Below are 22,683 nucleotides of genomic sequence, written 5' to 3'. Positions count from 1 at the left end.
GGTGGAAAGAAAGAGGTGGAAAGAAATGAATCGAAGGCAATAGTCGGGAGGTTGAAGTCTGGCTCACGATGGCAATAAGTGGTGAGCCGTCATCAGGAACTGAGCTTATCAAGGTGTCAAGCTCATTGAGGAACTCTCTAATGGCACCTGGTGGGCAATAGATAACAACAATGTTAAGCTTGAGTGGACAAGTGACAGTGATAGCTTGGAGTGCAAATGAGGAGATGGACAGGTGAGTGAGGGAGAAAAAAAGGATCTCCATTTAGGAGAAATGAGTAGCCCTGTGCCACCAGATGCATTCAAACTTTGAGTGAACACAGTCAGATGAAGAGAGATTAGCTGGAGTAGCAGTGTTCTCTGGGGTCATCCATGTCTCCGTCAGGGCCAAAAAGTCTAGGGACTGAAGGGCAGCATAGGCTGAGAGGAACTCTGCATTTTTAAACTCTAATACAATTAATTCATTTGACTTGCTAACTTGCTTACCACTTTTTCCATGGTTTCTACCTTCACAGACTTCATGAAATGATCACCTCTTCCTAAATATTTGTTCAAATTATACATTTTGTATATGGTTGTCTAGAAACAAGGGTGGCTAAATTTACCCCTTTGGCTAAACCTCAAAATCTTGAAATTCTGAGAATAAAGCAACATTATTTCGAGAATAAAGTCTAAATTAAACTTTGAGAATAAACTTGAAATATTTTGATTTAAATTTAATTTCTAGAATAATGTCCTTTTTAATTTTTTTTTGAATAAAGCCAAAATTGTTGAGAATAAAGTCGCAGTTATATTTCATGATTAATTGCCTGACTTCCTGAAGAGCTTGAAGAGGACCTTGAAGAGGTTGTGCCACAGATTGCCTCTCTTTAGGAGGAACCACATGGACTTGGATGAGGTATTGACCTTTGTGAAATCATCAGTGTGCGGGATACATATTAGGAACTTAATCATTCCTCCTCATCAGACCTTACTCCTTACCTAGCCTAGTTTTAACCCTGCACTAGTCAAGTGTCACCCCTCCTCCTCAAGCCTCACCCCTCCCCTCGTCAAGTACCCTGCAGTAACCAAGTATCACTCCTCCTTTTCAATCCTCACTCATCCCTTAGTAAAGTATCAACCTTGCATGTGTCAAGCGTCACCCCTCCTTCTCAACCCTCACCCCTGCATTGGTCAGGCATCAAACCTCTGCCTCGCCTCTCTCATCCGTGCATGTCAGTTCTCACCCTTGCATTACACCACATTCTTTCTTTCTTTCTAAATCACAATGAGCATGTCTATCAGCCAAAAAGACATGTCAATTCAAAGAGCCAGCTAGCAATTATCATTTACCATCATAATGATTCAATTATTTTCAAAGATACTAGCAACAATAGCTTAGGGAAATTACATGTTTACATACACAAACTAGAGGAGTTCACGTGCGAGCGAGCTATGTTATTTTATATACAGGCTAGCTAGCACCCCAACTAGATGGAGTAGGTCTAGTCACAAAGCAGGATCAATGAGTTATACCCAATTCATTTGCTTACATTTTGGAAATATGTTGAAATGGGCACGGATTGCTTTAACTGATGAAACCAACCCATGTTATTTAGCAATATTAAGCTTTGTTGGTGTACCATAATTCTAAGATTGCAATAGGTTAGCCCAGATCCAGGAAGTGGAGTGGTTGTGTTTACACATAATCCTGGACTATCGGACCACCATTTTATTACGTTTGCAATCGCAACAAATAATCTGCTCAGACCCCAACCAAGGAGCATCAAAAGTCGTGCTATAAATTCTCAGATAACACAAAAATTCCTTGATGCCCTTCCAGACTCCTTCTGCCTACCCAAGGACGTCAGAGGACAAAAATCAGTTAACCACCTAACTGAGGAACTCAATTTAACCTTGCGCAATACCCTAGATGCAGTTGCACCCCTAAAAACGAAAAACATTTGTCATAAGAAACTAGCTCCCTGGTATACAGAAAATACCCGAGCTTTGAAGCAAGCATCCAGGAAATTGGAACGGAAATGGCGCCACACCAAACTGGAAGTCTTCCGACTAGCTTGGAAAGACAGTACCGTGCAGTACCGAAGAGCCCTCACTGCTGCTCGATCATCCTACTTTTCCAACTTAATCGAGGAAAATAAGAACAATCCAAAATTTATTTTTGATACTGTTGCGAAACTAACTAAAAAGCAGCATTCCCCAAGAGAGGATGGCTTTCACTTCAGCAGTAATAAATTCATGAACTTCTTTGAGGAAAAGATCATGACCATTAGAAAGCAAATTACGGACTCCTCTTTGAATCTGCGTATTCCTCCAGGGCTTAGCTGTCCTGGATCTGCACAGCTCTGCGAGGGCCTGGGATCGGGAGAGACACTTAAGTGTTTTAGTACTATATCTCTTGACACAATGATGAAAATAATCATGGCCTCTAAACCTTCAAGCTGCATACTGGATCCTATTCCTACTAAACTGCTGAAGGAGCTGCTTCCTGTGCTTGGCCCTCCTATGTTGAACATAATAAACAGCTCTCTATCCACCGGATGTGTACCAAACTCACTAAAAGTGGCAGTGATAAAGCCTCTCTTGAAAAAGCCAAACCTTGACCCGGAAAATATAAAAAACTATCGGCCTATATCGAATCTTCCATTCCTCTCAAAGATTTTAGAAAAAGCTGTTGCGCAGCAACTCACTGCCTTTCTGAAGACAAATAATGTATACGAAATGCTTCAGTCTGGTTTTAGACCCCATCATAGCACTGAGACTGCACTTGTGAAGGTGGTAAATTACCTTTTAATGGCGTCAGACCGAGGCTCTGCATCTGTCCTCGTGCTACTAGACCTTAGTGCTGCCTTTGACACCATCGATCACCACATTCTTTTGGAGAGACTGGAAACCCAAATTGGTCTACACGGACAAGTTCTGGCCTGGTTTAGATCTTACCTGTCGGAAAGATATCAGTTTGTCTCTGTGAATGGTCTGTCCTCTGACAAATCAACTGTACATTTCGGTGTTCCTCAAGGTTCCGTTTTAGGACCACTATTGTTTTCACTATATATTTTACCTCTTGGGGATGTTATTCGAAAACATAATGTTAACTTTCACTGCTATGCGGATGACACACAGCTGTACATTTCAATGAAACATGGTGAAGCCCCAAAATTGCCCTCGCTAGAAGCCTGTGTTTCAGACATAAGGAAGTGGATGGCTGAAAACTTTCTACTTTTAAACTCGGACAAAACAGAGATGCTTGTTCTAGGTCCCAAGAAACAAAGAGATCTTCTGTTAAATCTGACAATTCATCTTGATGGTTGTAAAGTCGTCTCAAATAAAACTGTGAAGGACCTCGGCGTTACTCTTGACCCTGATCTCTCTTTTGACGAACATATCAAGACTGTTTCAAGGACAGCTTTTTTCCATCTACGTAACATTGCAAAAATCAGAAATTTTCTGTCCAAAAATGATGCAGAAAAATTAATCCATGCATTTGTTACTTCTAGGTTAGACTACTGCAATGCTCTACTTTCCGGCTACCCGGATAAAGCACTAAATAAACTTCAGTTAGTGCTAAATACGGCTGCTAGAATCCTGACTAGAACCAAGAAATTTGATCATATTACTCCAGTGCTAGCTTCCCTACACTGGCTTCCTGTTAAGGCAAGGGCTGATTTCAAGGTTTTACTGTTAACCTATAAAGCGTTACATGGGCTTGCTCCTACCTATCTTTCCGAGTTGGTCCTGCCGTACATACCAATACGTACGCTACGGTCACAAGACGCAGGCCTCCTAATTGTCCCTAGAATTTCTAAGCAAACAGCGGGAGGCAGGGCTTTCTCCTATAGATCTCCATTTTTATGGAACAGTCTGCCTACCCATGTGAGAGACGCAGACTCGGTCTCAACCTTTAAGTCTTTACTGAAGACTTATCTCTTCAGTAGGTCATATGATTGAGTGTAGTCTGGCCCAGGAGTGTGAAGGTGAACGGAAAGGCTCTGGAGCAACGAACCGCCCTTGCTGTCTCTGCCAGGCCGGTTCCCCTCTCTCCACTGAGATTCTCTGCCTCTAACCCTGTTACAGGGGCTGAGTCACTGGCTTGCTGGTGCTCTTTCATGCCGTCCCTAGGAGGGGTGCGTCACTTGAGTGGGTTGAGTTACTGACGTGATCTTCCTGTCTGGGTTGGCGCCCCCCCTTGGTTTGTGCTGTGGTGGAGACCTTTGTGGGCTATACTCGGCCTTGTCTCAGGATTGTAAGTTGGTGGTTGAGGATTTCCCTCTAGTGGTGCGGGGGCTGTGCTTTGGCAAAGTGGGTGGGGTTATATCCTTCCTATTTGGCCCTGTCCGGGGGTTTCTTCGGATGGGGCCACAGTGTCTCCTGACCGCTCCTGTCTCAGCCTCCAGTATTTATGCTGCAGTAGTTTGTGTCGGGGGGCTAGGGTCAGTTGGTTACCTGGAGTACTTCTCCTGTCTTATCCAGTGTCCTGTGTGAATTTAAGTATGCTCTCTCTAATTCTCTCGTTCTCTCTTTCTCTCTGAGAACCTGAGCCCTAGGACCATACGTCAGGACTACCGGGCATGATGACACCTTGCTGTCCCCAGTCCGCCTGGCCTTGCTGCTATTCCAGTTTCAACTGTTCTGCCTGCGGTTACGGAACCCCTACCTGTCCCAGACCTGCTGTTTTCAACTCTTAATGATCGGCTATGAAAAGCCAACTGAGATTTATTCCTGATTATTATTTGACCATGCTTGTCATTTATGAACATTTTGAAAATCTTGGCTCTCTCTAATTTTCTCCTTCTCTCTTTCTTTCTCTCGGAGGACCTGAGCCCTAGGACCATACGTCGGGACTACCGGCCGTGGTGACTCCTTGCTGTCCCCAGTCCGCCTGGCCTTGCTGCTATTCCAGTTTCAACTGTTCTGCCTGCGGTTATGGAACCCCTACCTGTCCCAGACCTGCTGTTTTCAACTCTTAATGATCGGCTATGAAAAGCCAACTGAGATTTATTCCTGATTATTATTTGACCATGCTTGTCATTTATGGAAATTTTGAAAATCTTGGCTCTCTCTAATTTTCTCCTTCTCTCTTTCTTTCTCTCGGAGGACCTGGGCCCTAGGACCATGCGTCGGGACTGCCGCCCGTGGTGACTCCTTGCTGTCCCCAGTCCGCCTGGCCTTGCTGCTATTCCAGTTTCAACTGTTCTGCCTGCGGTTATGGAACCGCCACCTGTCCCAGACCTGTTGTTTTTCAACTCTTGATGATCGGCTATGAAAAGCCAACTGAAAATTATTCATGATTATTATTTGACCATGCTTGTCACTTATGAACATTTTTGAACATCTTGGCATAGTTCTGTTATAATCTCCACCCGGCACAGCCAGAAGAGGACTGGCCACCCCTCATAGCCTGGTTCCTCTCTAGGTTTCTTCCTAGGTTTTGGCCTTTCTAGGGAGTTTTTCCTAGCCACCGTGCTTCTACACCTGCATTACTAGCTGTTTGGGGTTTTAGGCTGGGTGTCTGTACAGCACTTCGAGATATTAGCTGATGTACGAAGGGCTATATAAATAAAAAAAATTAATTGAATTGAATTGATACATGCGACCAGTGGAGTGCTAACAATATCCATATTAGCTAGCAACATTGTAATTGAAATGAATTGAATCCTAGCTCAGCTAGCTACATTTTCCCAAATGTATATACCTCCACATGTGTTGTTGTTGTTGTCGGCTCTTAGCATGTATTTCGGCCAATGGAAAAGCTCATTGTGAATAAATGAGTGCAAGGGTGAGCGGGGAAAAAGAGAAGTGAGGTTTGACTTGAGCAGGGGTGATAATTGACCAATGCAGGGTTGAGGAGCGTTGAAGAGAAGGAGTGATGGAGTTCCTAATATGTATTCCACACAGTTGCTCCGCGGTGATCCCAGTGGTAGCATGTGATGATGGCTGAGACAAATATCAGGCCTACTCAAAATCTCAAAAGTGTTTGAATTTATTCTCCACATTTAATTTTGACTTCATCAGGGGGGTTTTCTTCACTTTTCCGTAGTCGTCCCAGTTTGCGCTGTTCTGCGAAGGGAGTAATACACAGCGTTGTACCAGATCTTCCGTTTCTTCGCAATTTCTCACATGGAATAGCCTTCATTTCTCAGATGAAGAATAGACTGACGAGTTTCAGAAGAGAGTTCTATTGTTTCTGGCCATTTTGAGCCTGTAATCGAACCCACAAATGCTGATGCTCCAGATACTCAACTAGTCTAAAGAAGGCCAGTTTGGTTGCTTCTTTAATCAGAACAACAGTTTTCAGCTGTGCTAACATAATTGCAAAAGAGTTTTCTAATGATCAATTAGCCTTTTAAAATGATCAACTTGGATTAGCTAACACAACGTGCCACATTTACAACATTAACCATGTCTACACTGTATTTCTGATCAATTTGACGTTATTTTAATGGACAAAAAAATTGCTTTTCTTTCAAAAACAACTTTTGAACGGTAGTGTACAGCATATATTTTAAAATAATACAATTTTTGATAACAATCAAATAAAAGCTAGAATAATAAATAAAAAAAAAACAGGTATTCAGGCCACATGTCCATTGATATTGTTGTAATGTTTGAGTAGAGGAATTAGCCAAGCATTAGCCATGGCAAAATGCATAGAAGTGCAGGAAATTAGCTTCAAAACTTTTCTCTACTCTGCCAAGGTACCTATCTAGCTAATACTTTGTTAGAGCTTACACTCCCTCTTCCAATGAACTGTGGGGAAGTCAAGATAATGAATCTGTCGACCAAAAGTATTCATTTTAAAACGTTGATTACTTCTACTTGCCATTATCATTCACCAGATGATAAGAAAAGATGGGATTATATATTTTTTGCAAACATTTGATGGGGGTCCCTGGGTCGCCGGTTAACCTTGGCGGGGGTCCCTGGGCAAGAAAAGTTTGAAAACCCCTGCCCTATCCCTAAAAGCCCTATCCTTGGTAGCCTTAGTTATCCCTAGTAGCCCTGTCTCTATCACTGCTCTATATCTCCCCCTCCCTCTGCCTGCCCGCATGACCGTAGTCTCAATCGCCAGACTCAGAGTGCATCAGAAGGAGACTAACCTGCCCGTGACCTGACACACAGCCAGGGCGGGCCACGGATATGAGACGCCTTGTGTCAACAGTCAATAATACACAAGTGAATCCAATCTCTCAAATGCATACCCATTCAGATAAAGAGAGAGAAAGGGATGGGAGAGGGAAAGAGAGGGAGGGAAAACAAACAGAGAGCGAGAGAGAGAGCGCGAGAGAGAGAGAGAGCGAGAGAGAGAAAGGGGTGAACACATGCAGACAAGCCACCTCCCTTCCTCCTATATTCATTTCTAGCTGGTTATCAGAGGTCTTGCTCAATAGAATATATTTCCCTGGTTGCTAGGCAATCCCATAAAGCGCCAAAGAAGGAGCGAAGTGTTATAAATAATGTATTTGCATGATCAAATCAGCTGCCAGCCACCCCCATACAGAGAGAGAAGAGAGATAGAGAGGAAGAAAAGGAGGGAGGAAAGAGAGAGGGCCATTTGATCACTGGAACACAGTTAATTCTATTAGATGAAGTCATTGTCCGTGACTGTGTGTTTGTACACAAGTGTCTGTATCTGTCTGTGAATATGTGTGTGTGTGTGTGTACATGTGTGAGCAGAAGAATAGAGAAAGAGAGCGGCTGGTTCAGTGAGAAGAGGTCTATGTGTAACCAACTGACACACAGCAAAGCAGCAGGCCGAGCAGAGAAGAGGAGCAGAGGTGCTGGGATGTGGAGGATGTTGAGAGTGGTGGTGAGAATCATTTAACAGCAGAGTCAGGAAGAAGGCAGTGCAGGGAAGGCCACAGCTCAGCTCAGATCCACTGGCTTCCCAACCCAGCCATCACTACCCATCCGAAAATACACCCATCCAACTAGCCCTGGGGATGAGTCACACCACACTGCCTTTCATAATGTATCACACACACACGCACTGACACACACTTTACACGTCACATACATTACATACACACATCCTACACACATTTAGTCACACACGCACACCCACACACACATACACGAGTGTGTGTGATAACATGAGAAAGTGTGATCCACTCTCATAACGCTATCGGGTTTCAAAGTATCTGTTCCTTGACTCATACTCCCCTTCTCATGTTCCTGTGGCTAGTTGTGTGAGAACAGATATAGGGCTGACAAACAATGTTCTTCTCATCACTGTAAGGTCCTGTGCTGGTTATAAATACCGCATAGACCTAGTGAATAGAATAAAATCACTGTCTGGTTAATCCTCGTCCTTGGTGTGAGACCGTAACCCGCTGGTTACGTTGAACACAGATTACATCATCACTGTATAACACGATTTTATGGGGGAGTTGAGGGAGTGTATTTTTGGGTACTAACACCCAGAAAGATGGAGGGAATGAGCTGTTGCTAGGCAGCGCGCGGAAGAGAAGAAGAGCGAGCCTGGATAACATGCGCTAACGGTGTTGCGATAGCTACATCGCTAATTACCGTAGCTCGTTAAACCAAGTTATTATTAGCTTGCTTGTAAATTAAGCTCATAAAACAAAGAACAGGACCATGTTAAAACGGCCTCCGGGCTTAAGGGATAGGAAGTTCGGACGAACACCAAAACCCTCATTACAGAAAACTGGTACAGGCAGAGAGAGGAGCAACCGCAGTATTGGTGCTGGATTGGTAATACTTGGATTGGGACAAGCATGATTGACCATACTCCACATAACATGCTGTTCTGCTGACACACAAGCACAGATGCACACAGACACACACAGTGACACATCTGTCGTAGGAGAGATCCAGAGTGGGCCAGTGCCAGCTGGCTGTGTTTCAGCTCCTCATCACCCCAGGGATTGGTACTCCCACTGGCCAAATATGGAAGAGAGAAGCACCCTCTCTTACCCCATGGGGGCTGTGTACTCCCAACACGCACGCACGCACGCACACGCGCACACACACACACACACACACACACACACACACACACACACACACACACACACACACACACACACACACACACACACACACACACACACACACACACACACACACACACACACACACACACACACACACACACACACACACACCAGAGCGAGAGAGAGCCCTTATGTGGTCACACTGCAGCCACTGTTTTAAGTCAGAGAAGCATTTACGGCATCACAACCAATGTATGGTCACTATGGAGCCGGCACGTGGGGTAATGGGAGAGTTCACATTCTCTAGTTCTCTAGTCTTTCACCATGACAACAGAAAGGGGTCAGAGCTGCTCTGGTTAATCCACTGGGTCAGCACAGATGGGAGATGGAGAGAAAAGAGAAAGTAGAGGGGGGGGGGGGGGGGGGGATCAGCAGAGAGTAGGAGTTAGAAAGAGATCAGGAGATGAGGTAGGTCTGGGATTCTTTACGATTGGACCATTTCTTACAGAGTGCTATGGCTCACAGGTAAGTTTGATGATGGTAATAGGTCTGTTGATGTGCCCCAGGCCTTTGTGTGTGTGACTCTCATCTGGACTGTATGTATGTGTGTGTGTGTGTGTGTCTCATCAAACCTGTGTGTGTATGCCTGTGTCTCTCTCACCAGGTGCAGCAGTATGCGGTGTCCGTTGGGGTGAATGGCCAGGGCTTCGTCATATAAGCTCTTGGCCTCGTCCTGGTTCCCTTTGAGCTCGGCCAGCCGGGCCCTCAGCAGCAGCACAGAATGGGAGTTGGGAAAGAGCACCGCTGCCTCCTTTACACAGAACTGGGCCTCCTTCACACGTCCCTCTGCCATGAACAACTCTCCTACGGGAGATAGATGAGGGGATGAGAGAGAGACAGAGAGAGAGGGGTTGGGGGGGAAGGGGAGAGCATGAGCACCGGATGGAACAGCAGCAATACATTACGTGCAGATAGAGTCAGGCTAACATGTCACATTACCAAATGCATGGCCACCGTTGTTTGACATAAATGATTCTTGTTTCATTTCTCTTTATTTTACCGGGTAAGTTGATTGAGAACTTATACTCATTTACAATATTTACTACCGGAGCGGTTCCACGCCAGCGAGAGCGGAAAATATTTTGGGTATCTCAGATTGTTCCGGCAATTCTTCCATAGGAACTTCATTGGGAGGAAGGATGTTTGACATTCTTTTAACATTCGTTTCACAAACAATTTGGGAGAAAATCATGATGAAAGTGGCCATTGTAGTCCCTTTTCAGACCTATACATGCCTCCTGTAAGACATTATGATCTGTTAATCGTACATGATACAGACAACATCCTGGTGTCATTATACTACCTATAGTGTTCTCTCAAAAATGAAGCATGTCTAGATTCTGAAATACATATTAACATTAATTTATTCAATATAACAAGTATTAATATCTCAAAACGACTATTTTTTATTTAGTTAATTTTTTAACATATTGTTTGTGACAATATACTTTTTAAACACGTGACAGTTTCTGGTCCTGTAATGATATAACCCATATTATACATAGACATTTACATTATAGGTCATTAATCATTCACAGACCTCCTTTAGGATTTCACATTCAGCAAGTCAACAGCAGAGGGAGTTCCCTTTTGAGTCCATTTTCCCATTCAGTTTGTTGGTGGTACTCATAAAATGTATCATAACTTCATAATTAGTAGAGACTCTGGAAATGTGATGTACTTGTACAGTTACAAACAATATGTATTAAAATGAACAACATCAACAACATTTTTTGGGGGATGTTAATATTTTTAACGTTGACTAAATGAACGTGAAATTGTACAGCGCCTTTATAAAGCATTCACACCACATTACTTTTTCCACATTTTGTTGTGTTACAAAGTGGCATTGAAATGGATTTAATTGTCTTTTTTTTGTCAACGATCTACACAAAATACTCTGTGTGGTCAAAGTGGAAGAAAAGTTCATTTAAAATTGTTTTAGAATTTAAGTTTACAAAAATAAGATTTTTTTCAAAATTTTCTAAATTGTAGAAACAATGTGGAGACCAAAATATTTTTTCAATTTCAACTTATTTTAGAAGAAATAGGGAATTATATACTGCGCCTTCAGAAAGTATTCATACCCCTTGACCTATTCCACATGTTGTTGTGTTACAGCCTGAATTGAAAATGGATTAATTATATATATTTTTAACATACAATACACACCATAACATGTTTTAGAAATATTAGCTAATTGAAAATGAAATACAGAAATATCTTATTTACATAACTATTCACACCTGAGTCAATAGTCTGTAGAAGCACCTTTGGGAGCGATTACAGCGTTGAGTTGTCTTGGGTATGTCTGTATCAGCTTTGCACATCTGGATTTGGAGATTTTCTCCCATTCGTCCTTGCAGATTTTCTCAAGCACTGCTAAATTAGATGGGGAGCGGCGGTGAACAGCAATCTTCAAGTCTTTCCACAGATTTTCAATGAGATTCAAGTCTGGGGTTTGCCTCGGCAACTTAAGGACTTATTGTTCTGAAGCCAATTCAGCGTTGCTTTGGCTGTATGCTTGGGGACATTGTCCTGTTGGAACGTAAATCTTCGCCCTAGTCTGAGGTCATTTGCACTCTGAAGCAGGTTCTCATCAAGGATTTTCCTGTATTTGGCTCCATTCATTGTTACCTCTATCCTTACCAGTCCCCCAGTCCCTGCCACTGAAAAGCATCACCATAGCATAATGCTGCAACGACCATGCTTCACATTAGGGATTGTGTTAGACGGGTGATGAGCTGTGCCAGGTTTTCTCCAGACATAGCGCTTGCATTCAGGTCAAAGACTTCCATTTTTGTCTCATCAGACCACAGCATATTTTACCTTATGCTCTCAGAGTCTTTCATGTGCCTTTTTTTGCAACCTCCAGGCATGCTGTCATGTGCCTTTTTCTCAGGAGGGGCTTCCATCTGCCCACTCTCCCATAATGTCCAGCTTGTTGAATTGGTGTAGAGACTGTTGTCCTTCTGGCAGGTTTACACCATCTCATCGAAGGAACTCTGTAGTTCTGTCAGAGTGGTCATTGGATTCTTGGTCACCTGCCTGACCAAGTTCCTTCTTGCTCGGTTGTTCAGTTTGGTCAAATGGCCAGCTCCAGGCAGAGTCTGGGTAGTTCCATATTTTTTCAATTTCTCAATAATGAGATCACTGTTCTCTTGGAAACTTTCAATACTTTGCAAATGGTTTTATACCCTTTATATGCCTCATCACAATTCTTTCTCTGAGATCTACGGACAGTTCCTTAGACTTCATGGTATAGTTTCTGCTCTGACATGTAATGTCAACTGTGGGACCTTACACTGCTCTTGCCATGACATAAACTGACCAGGTGAATCCAGGTGAAAGCTATGATCCCTTACTGATGTCACTTGTTAAATCCACGTCAATCAGTGTAGATGAAGGGGAGGCGACAGGTCAAAGAATGATTTATAAGCCTTGAGACAATTGAGACATGTGTCAAGAACTGCAACTCTGCTGGGTTTTTCATGCTCAACAGTTTCCCATGTGTATCAAGAATGGTCCACCACCCAAAGGGCATCCAGTGAATGTGACACAACTGTAGAGGGATTGTGAAGTCAACGTGGGCCAGCATCCCTGTGGAATGCTTTCGACACCTTGTAGAGTCCATGCCCCGACGAATTGAGGCTGTTCTGAGGGCAAAAGTGGGTGCGACTCAATATTAGGAAAGTGTTCCTAATGTTTTGTACACTCAGTGTAGACAGGTGTGTTTCTTTCTAAATCATGTCTAATTTTTTTTATTGGTCACAGGTGGACTCCAATCAAGTTCTAGTGACATCTCAAGGATGATCAAAGTATATTGGATGCACCTGAGCTCAATTTAGAGTGTAATAGCAAAGGGGTGTGAATACTTATGTAAATGATATATTTCTGTATTTAATTTTCAATACATTTGCAAAAATCTCAAAAAACATGTTTTATGGAGTATTGTGTGTACATGGGTGAGAAGCATAGAGGTGTCATTCCTAACTCAGTTGCCAGAGAGGATAGAAACAGCTCAGGGATTTCACCATGAGGCCAATGGTGATATTAAAACAGTTACTTAGTTCAATGGCTGTGATAGGAGAAAACTGAGGATGGTAAACAACATCATGGTTACTCCTTAATACTAACCTAATTGACACAGTGAAAAGATATTCCAAAGCATGCATCCTGTCTGCAACAAGACACTAAAGTAATACAGCAAAAAAATTGTCAAAGCAATTCACTTTTTGTCCTGAATACAACGTGTTATGTTTGGGGCAAATCCAATACTACGTACCACTCTCCATATTTTCAAGTGGAGGTTGCATAAACATGTTTTCACCATCATTATGGGGTATTGTGTGTAGATGGGCGACAAAAAAAAAATATTTCATCCATTTTGAATTCAGGATGTAACACAACAAAATGTGGAATAAGTCGAGGGGTATGAATACTTTCCAAAGGCACTATATGTGCACTAGCCCAGTAAAGTGTGTGTGTCTGTGGATGCATACCCATGTGTGCATGTGTCTGTGTGTGTGAGAGACAGACTGAATAAATGTTTGTTTATCTGTTTTTTGAAGTGGGCACAGATGGGAGCTAGATGGGAGCTTTGTATGCACGCTATTATACACTCATATAACATTAGTCAGAAAGATTTAAAAAAAGGCTATTTAGGATCCCTATTTTAATTTGGGGAAAGAATAGTTATTCGAAGCATTATCCCCTGTTATATAAACTATTTTTCATATTCCTCACCTGGACTCTCACCAAAATGAACAACACCAATAATATGAATGAATCATTCATAGTGGCTGTGTGTGTGCGCACACGCATACATGCGTGCCCGTGTGTGTGCCTGTGCGTGTGTGTGTGTATGGAGCCAGTATGGAGCCAGGTCATGCTGATTGTTTCCTGTGCCCTGCCCTGAGGAGAGGAGCAGTGCTGTGTGTGTGTTTGTGCTGCCTGACTATTTGACCAATCATGATGCGAGATTTTGGGCAGGAAGTTACAGTAAGTGGAGGCTCCTCATAGGAGGAAGACAAGGACTCTCCTACTCAGTAAATAAATTAAAAAATATATATATATTTGATCCTTTTTAGATAAAACTATCCTAAATATAGTCACGTCACCAAATAACTGATTAAAACACTGTTTTGCAATGAAGGTCTACAATAGCCTCAACGGCACCCTTTAGGGTAGCACCATGGTTCTTACCCCCTTTCAAAGACTTACACAGCTATGACGACTTCCGGAGGACGTCCACCCACCTATCAGAGCTCTTGCAGTATGAACTAACATCTTGTCCATCCAATCAAAGGATCCGATAATGAATCTAGTACTGAAAGCAAAAGCTACAGCTACCTAGCACTGCCGTGCATAACGTGTGGTGAGTAGTTGACTCGGAGGAAGACAAATTAATTTCTTCAAAATTAAGGAGAAGCAGCAGCAGCAGAGAGAGCTAGCTATATTTGTAGTATTTTTGTTCTTAGTTTACCTGTCACTTAGCTAATACAGAGAAGAATGCTATTTATGTTAGCTAGCTGGCTATGGCTATCTAACACGGCAACTCTTCCAGGTCTAGGTAAGCGTTCTGTTTTATTAGTTTATTGCTACTGGGGCCCGCCAGTGTAACTGCTAAACTGCTTACTGTACACTGTCTGTACTGCGTGATTGTACACATGGATTGGATTGTGGGTTTACAAATGCGTTAGGTCTATGTAGTTTGTTGACTATCATGTTAATATGTTAACAACGATGTAGGCTGTGTAGCGGTTAGCAGTTATGTATGTGGCTGCTTTGAAAGTGAACTGTGTACAGGGGGGGTGATCAGGGGGGTATTCATTCATTCTGCCGATTCTGTTGCAAAACGTTTCTTAAACGGAAGCAAACGGAACAAAAAACGGAGAGGGACCTACCTGAATATATCCAATAACTGTTTGGACTAATGATTACACACCGCAGATCAGCTAGAAGGAGGCAAGAGTGTGTAAGAATGTGTCACTGTGTCACCTCGATTCCTCCAATTCATCTCTCGACCTGTGTACCTACGTTACCTACGACACCAACCGCCACTGGATACAGTATATGTGTATCTGAAGTGATGTAATCTAGAGAGTTCAGTGGGTTTTGCAGTGAAAAAATGTAAAGGTTCAGTCTAAAGGTTAAAATCCTACACAGTGGACTCAACCCTAACTCATCCAATGTTATAATGGTGGCCTTTCTTTCTGCTCAGGTCCCAATTATAGGGTAGGATACCCTCTAGCTAACTCCAGTGGAGTGTACACTAGAACCTCCAGCACTAGAGTGTACACTCCGGTGGTAGAGTCTACACTCCCTCCTGTAGCTAATTTCAGTGGGTAAGAAGCACACACTTGTCCTAGCCGACTCCAGTGTACACTCGAGTGTAGTAGACTAGATAGTAGTGTAGTCCCCCTTCCTCCTGTACCTGCTTGCAGCCAGATGCGCTCCAGGGTGGTCCAGATGTAGGCGGGACCCTGTCTGTGGGCGGAGCTGATGGCTGACACCTCTGAAGTGGCCTGCTCCAGACGAGACGCAGCGAGGGACGCACCACTCTGAGAATCTGACACAGAGAGAGCTGACAATCAGCACACACACACAACATTATACACTATCATACACAGTAAACCTGATCCAGGAAGAACTGATACTCAGTCAGTACACATCCATACAGAGCCTGATCCAGGAAAAGTGGAGACTCAGCACACATACAGAAAATCCGAATGATGATATGATATATGTATCCTCATACACACTCAACCTGGTCCGGGAACAGTTCTCATTCTCAATCAGTACACATGCACGAAAACCCCTAATTTATAAAACTGCAGATTATATTTGGTAAAGATGCAAATTCTGGTCTCTCTTGCAAAATAGCTTTTATTCTCAACGAGACAAGGTTAAATAAACATCCGTACACTCCCAAGAGGCTGTGTACAGTATACACACCAGTCTCAGGGTCCTGAAAGTCTGGCAGGGTGAGGTGGAGACCGCTGGGTTTGTGGCTGAGTGGAAGTGGCTCTGGTGGGTGGATACTGCTGCTGTCATCCCCCTCACTGCAACACCACATGACAGCTAATCAATACACAGCATCTTATAAAGCTCCCGCTGAGCACACAGCAGCAGCCATTATACAGACATGTACCCATAGTGCAGTAGACACATGCACACACAGCCACTCATGCACGCATGTACAAAACACACGCACGCACATGCATGCACACTCCCACACATGAAATACAAGCATGTTATACACTAGGCCTAGGAAAATACAAGTATCTGTCACGCCCTGGCCATAGAGGTTTTTATTCTCTATTTTGGTTAGGCCAGGGTGTGACTAGGGTGGGCATTTTAGTTTCTTTATTTCTATGTTTTGTATTTCTATGTTTTGGCCGGGTATGGTTCTCAATCAGGGACAGCTGTCTATCATTGTCTCTGATTGGGAATCATACTTAGGCAGCCTTTTTTCCTTTTGCATTCGTGGGTAGTTATCTTTGTTAGTGGCACTTTGCCCTGATAAACTTCACGGTTATTTCTTTGTTTCTTGTTTTGTTGCCGACATTAAAATAAAAGTAAAATGTACGCTCACCACGCTGCACTTTGGTCCAGTCATTTCCAGGAGGAGGATCGTGACAGTATCACAATATTTTTTCCATGGAAATTATGAAAACAGGAAGCAGACCTAACTCAGACCTAAACTGCTGTATATAGAATATTGTGTGCTATTGTTTGGAAAATAAATAAATGTGACTCTGGATGACAACATAATTATGTTTGTTTCCAACATTAGGGCTGTTTTCCTAATGAAGTTAAATCAGCTTAGTGTTTTGTTTCCTTGCCACGATACTAAGGAGCGTTACGATACTGGTATCATCCCTATTATACACACAGACACAGACACCCACACACATGCATGGACACAAACACAATATTTACACAAACAGAGAGACAGACAGGCAGAAACATTCACGTACCTGGTGCGTATGAAGTCATAGCGCCTCTGCAATAGCTGTAGCATGTCTTGGCAGGTCTGGAGTGCTATACCTGGGCCATACAGAGCCTCCACCAGCTTCACCTTAGTGAACAGCAGGCTGAGTGACAAGGAGGACATTAACATAACAATACAGCATACATCAATTAGTACACCATTAGCACTTACCACAATGATACACACATTCGTGTGCTGTACCATACACTCAAACAGGGGTTGGAACCAAAATTATTTTCCAATCGTTTCGTTCTGAACAGAACCATTATTTTTTCCGTTCCGTTCCACTGTTCCGACTTGCAAAATAAAGCTCTGAACCGGTTGGAACCCCCAAAAAGTACAGGTTTATATCGTTCCTTTCTGTTCCTTTTTAAACTTCTGAAATCGATTATTTTTTAAATGTATTTTTTACATTAGCTCGACATTAAATTACTTCACCAATCAGTGCGGATAGAGCAACTTTCTATGGAACGAAGAAGCAATAGTTGTTTACATGCGCGATGAACAGACAAGGCTTGGCCGAAGCCCTGGGTATGTTGTTATGACATGCATTATCTGAATTAGACCCACAGAATTATATCTACGGAGGACCGGCTTCTATGGAGGAACTTCAAATCTCTTTGAACGTCAGAGATTTGGTCGGACCAGAGCTAGCTAGCTAACAAGCTTGTGTGTGCAGAGCGGCACCAGAATAAGAAATACGTCTTACTTTTTTGTAGTAAATAAATCCAATGTGAAACGTGATAACTATAGTATCTGCAGTGGTGTAAAGTACTTAGGTAAAAATACTTTAAAGTACTACTTAAGTAGTTTTTTGGGGTATCTGTACTTTATTATTTATATTTTTGACAACTTTTACGTCACTACATTCCTGAAGAAAATATTGTACTTTTTAAATTTTTCCCTGACAACCACAAGTACTTGTTACAATTGTCAAATTCAAGCACTTATCAAGAGAACATGTGGTCATCCCTACTGCCTCTGGCCTGGCGGAATCACTAAATACATGCATCTTTTGTAAATAATGTCTGAGTGTTGGAGTGTGCCCCTGGCTATCCGTAAATAAAAAAAATAACAAGTAAATGGTGACATCTGCTTTGCTTAATATAAGGATTTTTTAATGATTTATACTTTTACTTTTGATACTAAAGTATATTTTAGCAATTACATTTACTTTTAATACTGAAGTATATTTAAAACCAAATACTTTTAGACTTTTACTCAAGTAGTATTTTACTCGCTGCCTTTCACTTTTACTTGAGTAACTTTCTATTAAGGCATCTTTACTTTTACTCAAGTATGACAATTAGGTATTTTTTCCAACACTGAGTATCTGTAACGAGCGTTGAAAAAAATGTATCCATACATTCTTCTCTAATTAAAAATCTCTCCCTAATTTCTGAATCACGTTCGTAATGTCAGTAGGCTACAGCGATGCTCCAGAGGGGGAGGGGCAGGTAGCCTGCACACACACTGGCAAATATTTTCAGCTGGCTGGCAGACACTGGAATACGTTTCTGAGTGACAGAGGGAGGGCTTGTTGCGTTTTTTGTGGGACTGAAAAAAATGCCCAGAACGTAAAATAACGTTATTAACCAGTTCGCTAGCTTTTAAAATAACAGTTCTGTTCCGGAACAGCATAGATCACTTTCATTCCCAGATCGGATTATTTTTTATATTTTCCAGTTTTCGGTTCTAATTCCTGAACCGGTTCGAACCCCCGCACTCAACACATCAGCAAACACACACAACCACGCCACAATAATAGGCTCAATGTTGACACAACATTGCTGTGTTTGCTAGGTCAGCACATACTGTTGACACATCAACCAGGACCTGACAATACTATCATATAGGATAATTATGTTTATCAATGTATGTTTATAGAGCTTTGGTCCTCTGTTCTCCAACAGATGGGTGAGGAGGAAGACCTGCTTCAATGGCCAATGTCCACCAATAGACAAATAGACTGGACAAATACAGATGCTCCCCCAGCTTTTCCAATGGCTCCACACACGTACAGTGGGGGCTAGTCATCTGCTCTGTGTGTGATAGAGGGAGAGAGGTTGAGTATGTAACGGGAAAAGAAAGAGAGAGAGAGAGAGTCAGGGCCCTCTTTCAACCGTGTGAGAGAGCGAGAGACACCTGTCTGCGTCTGCTTGCTGTCTTTCTGCATGCCTAACATCCTGCCTGTCTCCCTGTCTGCCTCTCTGCTTGCCTGTATGCCTGTCTGTCTCCATTCCTGTCTATCTTCCTGTTCCCCTGCCTGTCTCCCTGTCTGCCTCTCTGCTTGCCTGTATGCCTGTCTGTCTCCATTCCTGTCTATCTTCCTGTTCCCCTGCCTGCCTGTCTGCTCCCTCAACTGAAGCCTCTTCCAATTATTCCTCCCTCTCCTCATCTCTGGCTGCCAGACAGCACTAGCGATCAATAGCGCAGCGAGACGGCCTTCGTCGGGGGAAAAACTACCGGTGAAATGTGGCTCGTTACTTTGTCACGGGTGGGCGGACGGGCTGGGGGGATGGAGGGAGGGATGGGGGGATGGAGGGAGGAGAGATGCATACTGGATCATCTGACATGAGGATGACAACTGCTGCTGAGGGACGTGATGTTAAGGATACGCCTGTCAGCGGGGCCAGTTGGGGCTGAGGGTTTCCTATTAGCCCCCGTGCCGAGCAGCGTTTAGTAGTGGAGTGATATGCCGTGTGTTAGTGGGCTTCCTCCTGGGTGTGTGTGTGTGTGTGTGTGTGTGTGTGTGTGTGTGTGTGTGTGTGTGTGTGTGTGTGTGTGTGTGTGTGTGTGTGTGTGTGTGTGTGTGTGTGTGTGCAAGCACTCACGCACGCACGCACACACACTGTAACATCCTGCAAGATGAATGCAGAATCAAAGGCTGGGATTAATCATTCTCTTTAGAACAAACTGTGAGACTACTCTCTCTCTCCTCCCTTCCCCCTCTCCCTTTCCACAGCTCTCTCACTGTGCTAGATAGAATTCCATTTAGATTGGAAATGCTCGCCTGTTTACTGGCTGATTAAAATTTCAAACAGACAGAAAGCTTAAAAAAAGAATGCAACAGGCTATTACTGCATTTTAAGGTAAAAGCTCAATAAAATGTCTCAAATATAAGAAAAATGTCCACACATGTCAACTGTTTCACCCAATAATAAATGTACTGTGGCACCATGTGGCTTGAATAGATGTTTGTGTTTAGAGGCTACCTACGGACGTGGCGTACGAGACGTGAGAAATGAATCGAGATCTGCGTGTTTACACTACAGTAATAAGTGTATACGCGCATATTATTTTGAATGTACAGTGGGGAGAACAAGTATTTGATACACTGCCGATTTTGCAGGTTTTCCTACTTATAAAGCATTTAGAGGTCTGTAATTTTTATCATAGGTACACTTCAACTGTGAGAGACGGAATCTAAAACAAAAATCCAGAAAATCACATTGTATGATTTTTAAGTAATTAATTTGTATTTTATTGCATGACATAAGTATTTGATCACCTACCAACCAGTAAGATTTCCGGCTCTCACAGACCTGTTAGTTTTTCTTTACGACGCCCTCCTGTTCTCCACTCATTACCTGTATTAACTGCACCTGTTTGAACTCGTTACCTGTATAAAAGACACCTGTCCACACACTCAATCAAACAGACTCCAACCTCTCCACAATGGCCAAGACCAGAGAGCTGTGTAAGGACATCAGGGATAAAATTGTAGACCTGCACAAGGCTGGGATGGGCTACAGGACAATAGGCAAGCAGCTTGGTGAGAAGGCAACAACTGTTGGCGCAATTATTAGAAAATGGAAGAAGTTCAAGATGACGGTCAATCACCCTCGGTCTGGGGCTCCATGCAAGATCTCACCTCGTGGGGCATCAATGATCATGAGGAAGGTGAGGGATCAGCCCAGAACTACACGGCAGGACCTGGTCAATGACCTGAAGAGAGCTGGGACCACAGTCTCAAAGAAAACCATTAGTAACACACTACGCCGTCATGGATTAAAATCCTGCAGCGCACGCAAGGTCCCCCTGCTCAAGCCAGCGCATGTCCAGGCCCGTCTGAAGTTTGCCAATGACCATCTGGATGATCCAGAGGAGGAATGGGAGAAGGTCATGTGGTCTGATGAGACAAAAATAGAGCTTTTTGGTCTAAACTCCACTCGCTGTGTTTGGAGGAAGAAGAAGGATGAGCACAACCCCAATAACACCATCCCAACTGTGAAGCATGGAGGTGGAAACATCATTCTTTGGGGATGCTTTTCTGCAAAGGGGACAGGACGACTGCACCGTATTGAGGGGAGGATGGATGGGGCCATGTATCGCGAGATCTTGGCCAACAACCTCCTTCCCTCAGTAAGAGCATTGAAGATGGGTCGTGGCTGGGTCTTCCAGAATGACAACGACCCAAAACACACAGCCAGGGCAACTAAGGAGTGGCTCCGTAAGAAGCATCTCAAGGTCCTGGAGTGGCCTAGCCAGTCTCCAGACCTGAACCCAATAGAAAATCTTTGGAGGGAGCTGAAAGTCCGTATTGCCCAGCGACAGCCCCGAAACCTGAAGGATCTGGAGAAGGTCTGTATGGAGGAGTGGGCCAAAATCCCTGCTGCAGTGTGTGCAAACCTGGTCAAGAACTACAGGAAACGTCTGATCTCTGTAATTGCAAACAAAGGTTTCTGTACCAAATATTAAGTTCTGCTTTTCTGATGTATCAAATACTTATGTCATGCAATAAAATGTTAATTAATTACTTAAAAATCATACAATGTGATTTTCTGGATGTTTGTTTTAGATTCCGTCTCTCACAGTTGAAGTGTACCTATGATAAAAATTACACACCTCTACATGCTTTGTAAGTAGGAAAACCTGCAAAATCGGCAGTGTATCAAATACTTGTTCTCCCCACTGTACATGTATCGTAGTGTAAAAGCTGTCTGTTAGGAGAAAAAGAAAGACAGAAACTGAGAGAGAAACCACAAGGATTCAGTGTCTGTGCTACAGTGGTGCAGAGATTCTATGACTAGCGCCACCTCGCATTTTCACGCGTGCACAAACCCTCACACAACCCGCTCAAACCAAATCATCTTCAGCATCATTTCTACACACATACAACGCTTTGGGAAAGTATTCAGACCATAATGACAAAGCGAAAACAGGTTTTTATAAATTTTAGCAAATTTATAAAAAATGAAAAACAAAAATAACTTATTTACATAAGTATTCAGACCCTTTACTATGAGACTCGAAATTGAGCTCAGCTGCAGTCTGTTTCCATTGATCATCCTTGAGATGTTTCTACAACTTGATTGGAGTCTACTTGTGGTAAATTCAATTGATTGGACATGATTTGGATGCAGTCTATCACAGTGCCATCCGTTTCATCACCAAAGCCCCCTATACTACCCACCACTGCGTCCTGTATGCTCTCATTGGCTGGCCCTCGCTTCATATTCGTCGCCAAACCCACTGGCTCCAGGTCATCTATAAGTCTTTGCTAGGTAAAGCCCCACCTTATCTCAGCTCACTGGTCACCATAGCAGCACCCCCCCCCCCCGTAGCATGTGCTCCAGCAGGTATATTTCACTGGTCACCCAAAAGCCAATTCCTCTTTTGGCCGCCTTTCCTTACAGTTCTCTGCTGCCAATGACTGGAACGAATTGCAAAAAT

General features: G+C 43.1%; 1 protein-coding gene across 3 annotated transcripts in view; it reads right to left on the bottom strand.

Moving 5' to 3' along the window:
- Nucleotides 1–22,683, bottom strand: part of LOC139562638 (tetratricopeptide repeat protein 7A-like) — a 48,713-nt gene that overhangs the window by 9,108 nt on the left and 16,922 nt on the right. For all 3 annotated transcript variants that reach the window (XM_071380503.1, XM_071380502.1, XM_071380501.1), the window contains 4 exons: nucleotides 16,994–17,110; nucleotides 15,969–16,075; nucleotides 15,448–15,582; nucleotides 9,613–9,815 (listed from right to left, as the gene is read on the bottom strand). In XM_071380503.1, the coding sequence (XP_071236604.1) occupies nucleotides 9,613–9,815; nucleotides 15,448–15,582; nucleotides 15,969–16,075; nucleotides 16,994–17,110 (562 nt within the window). The remainder of the gene's footprint in view (nucleotides 1–9,612; nucleotides 9,816–15,447; nucleotides 15,583–15,968; nucleotides 16,076–16,993; nucleotides 17,111–22,683) is intronic.

Source organism: Salvelinus alpinus, chromosome 32 (assembly GCF_045679555.1).
Source record: "Salvelinus alpinus chromosome 32, SLU_Salpinus.1, whole genome shotgun sequence".
Classification (NCBI taxonomy): Eukaryota; Metazoa; Chordata; class Actinopteri; order Salmoniformes; family Salmonidae; genus Salvelinus; species Salvelinus alpinus.
The sequence above is the reverse complement of the archived record's forward strand: the minus strand, read 5'-3'. Positions and strand labels throughout refer to the sequence as shown.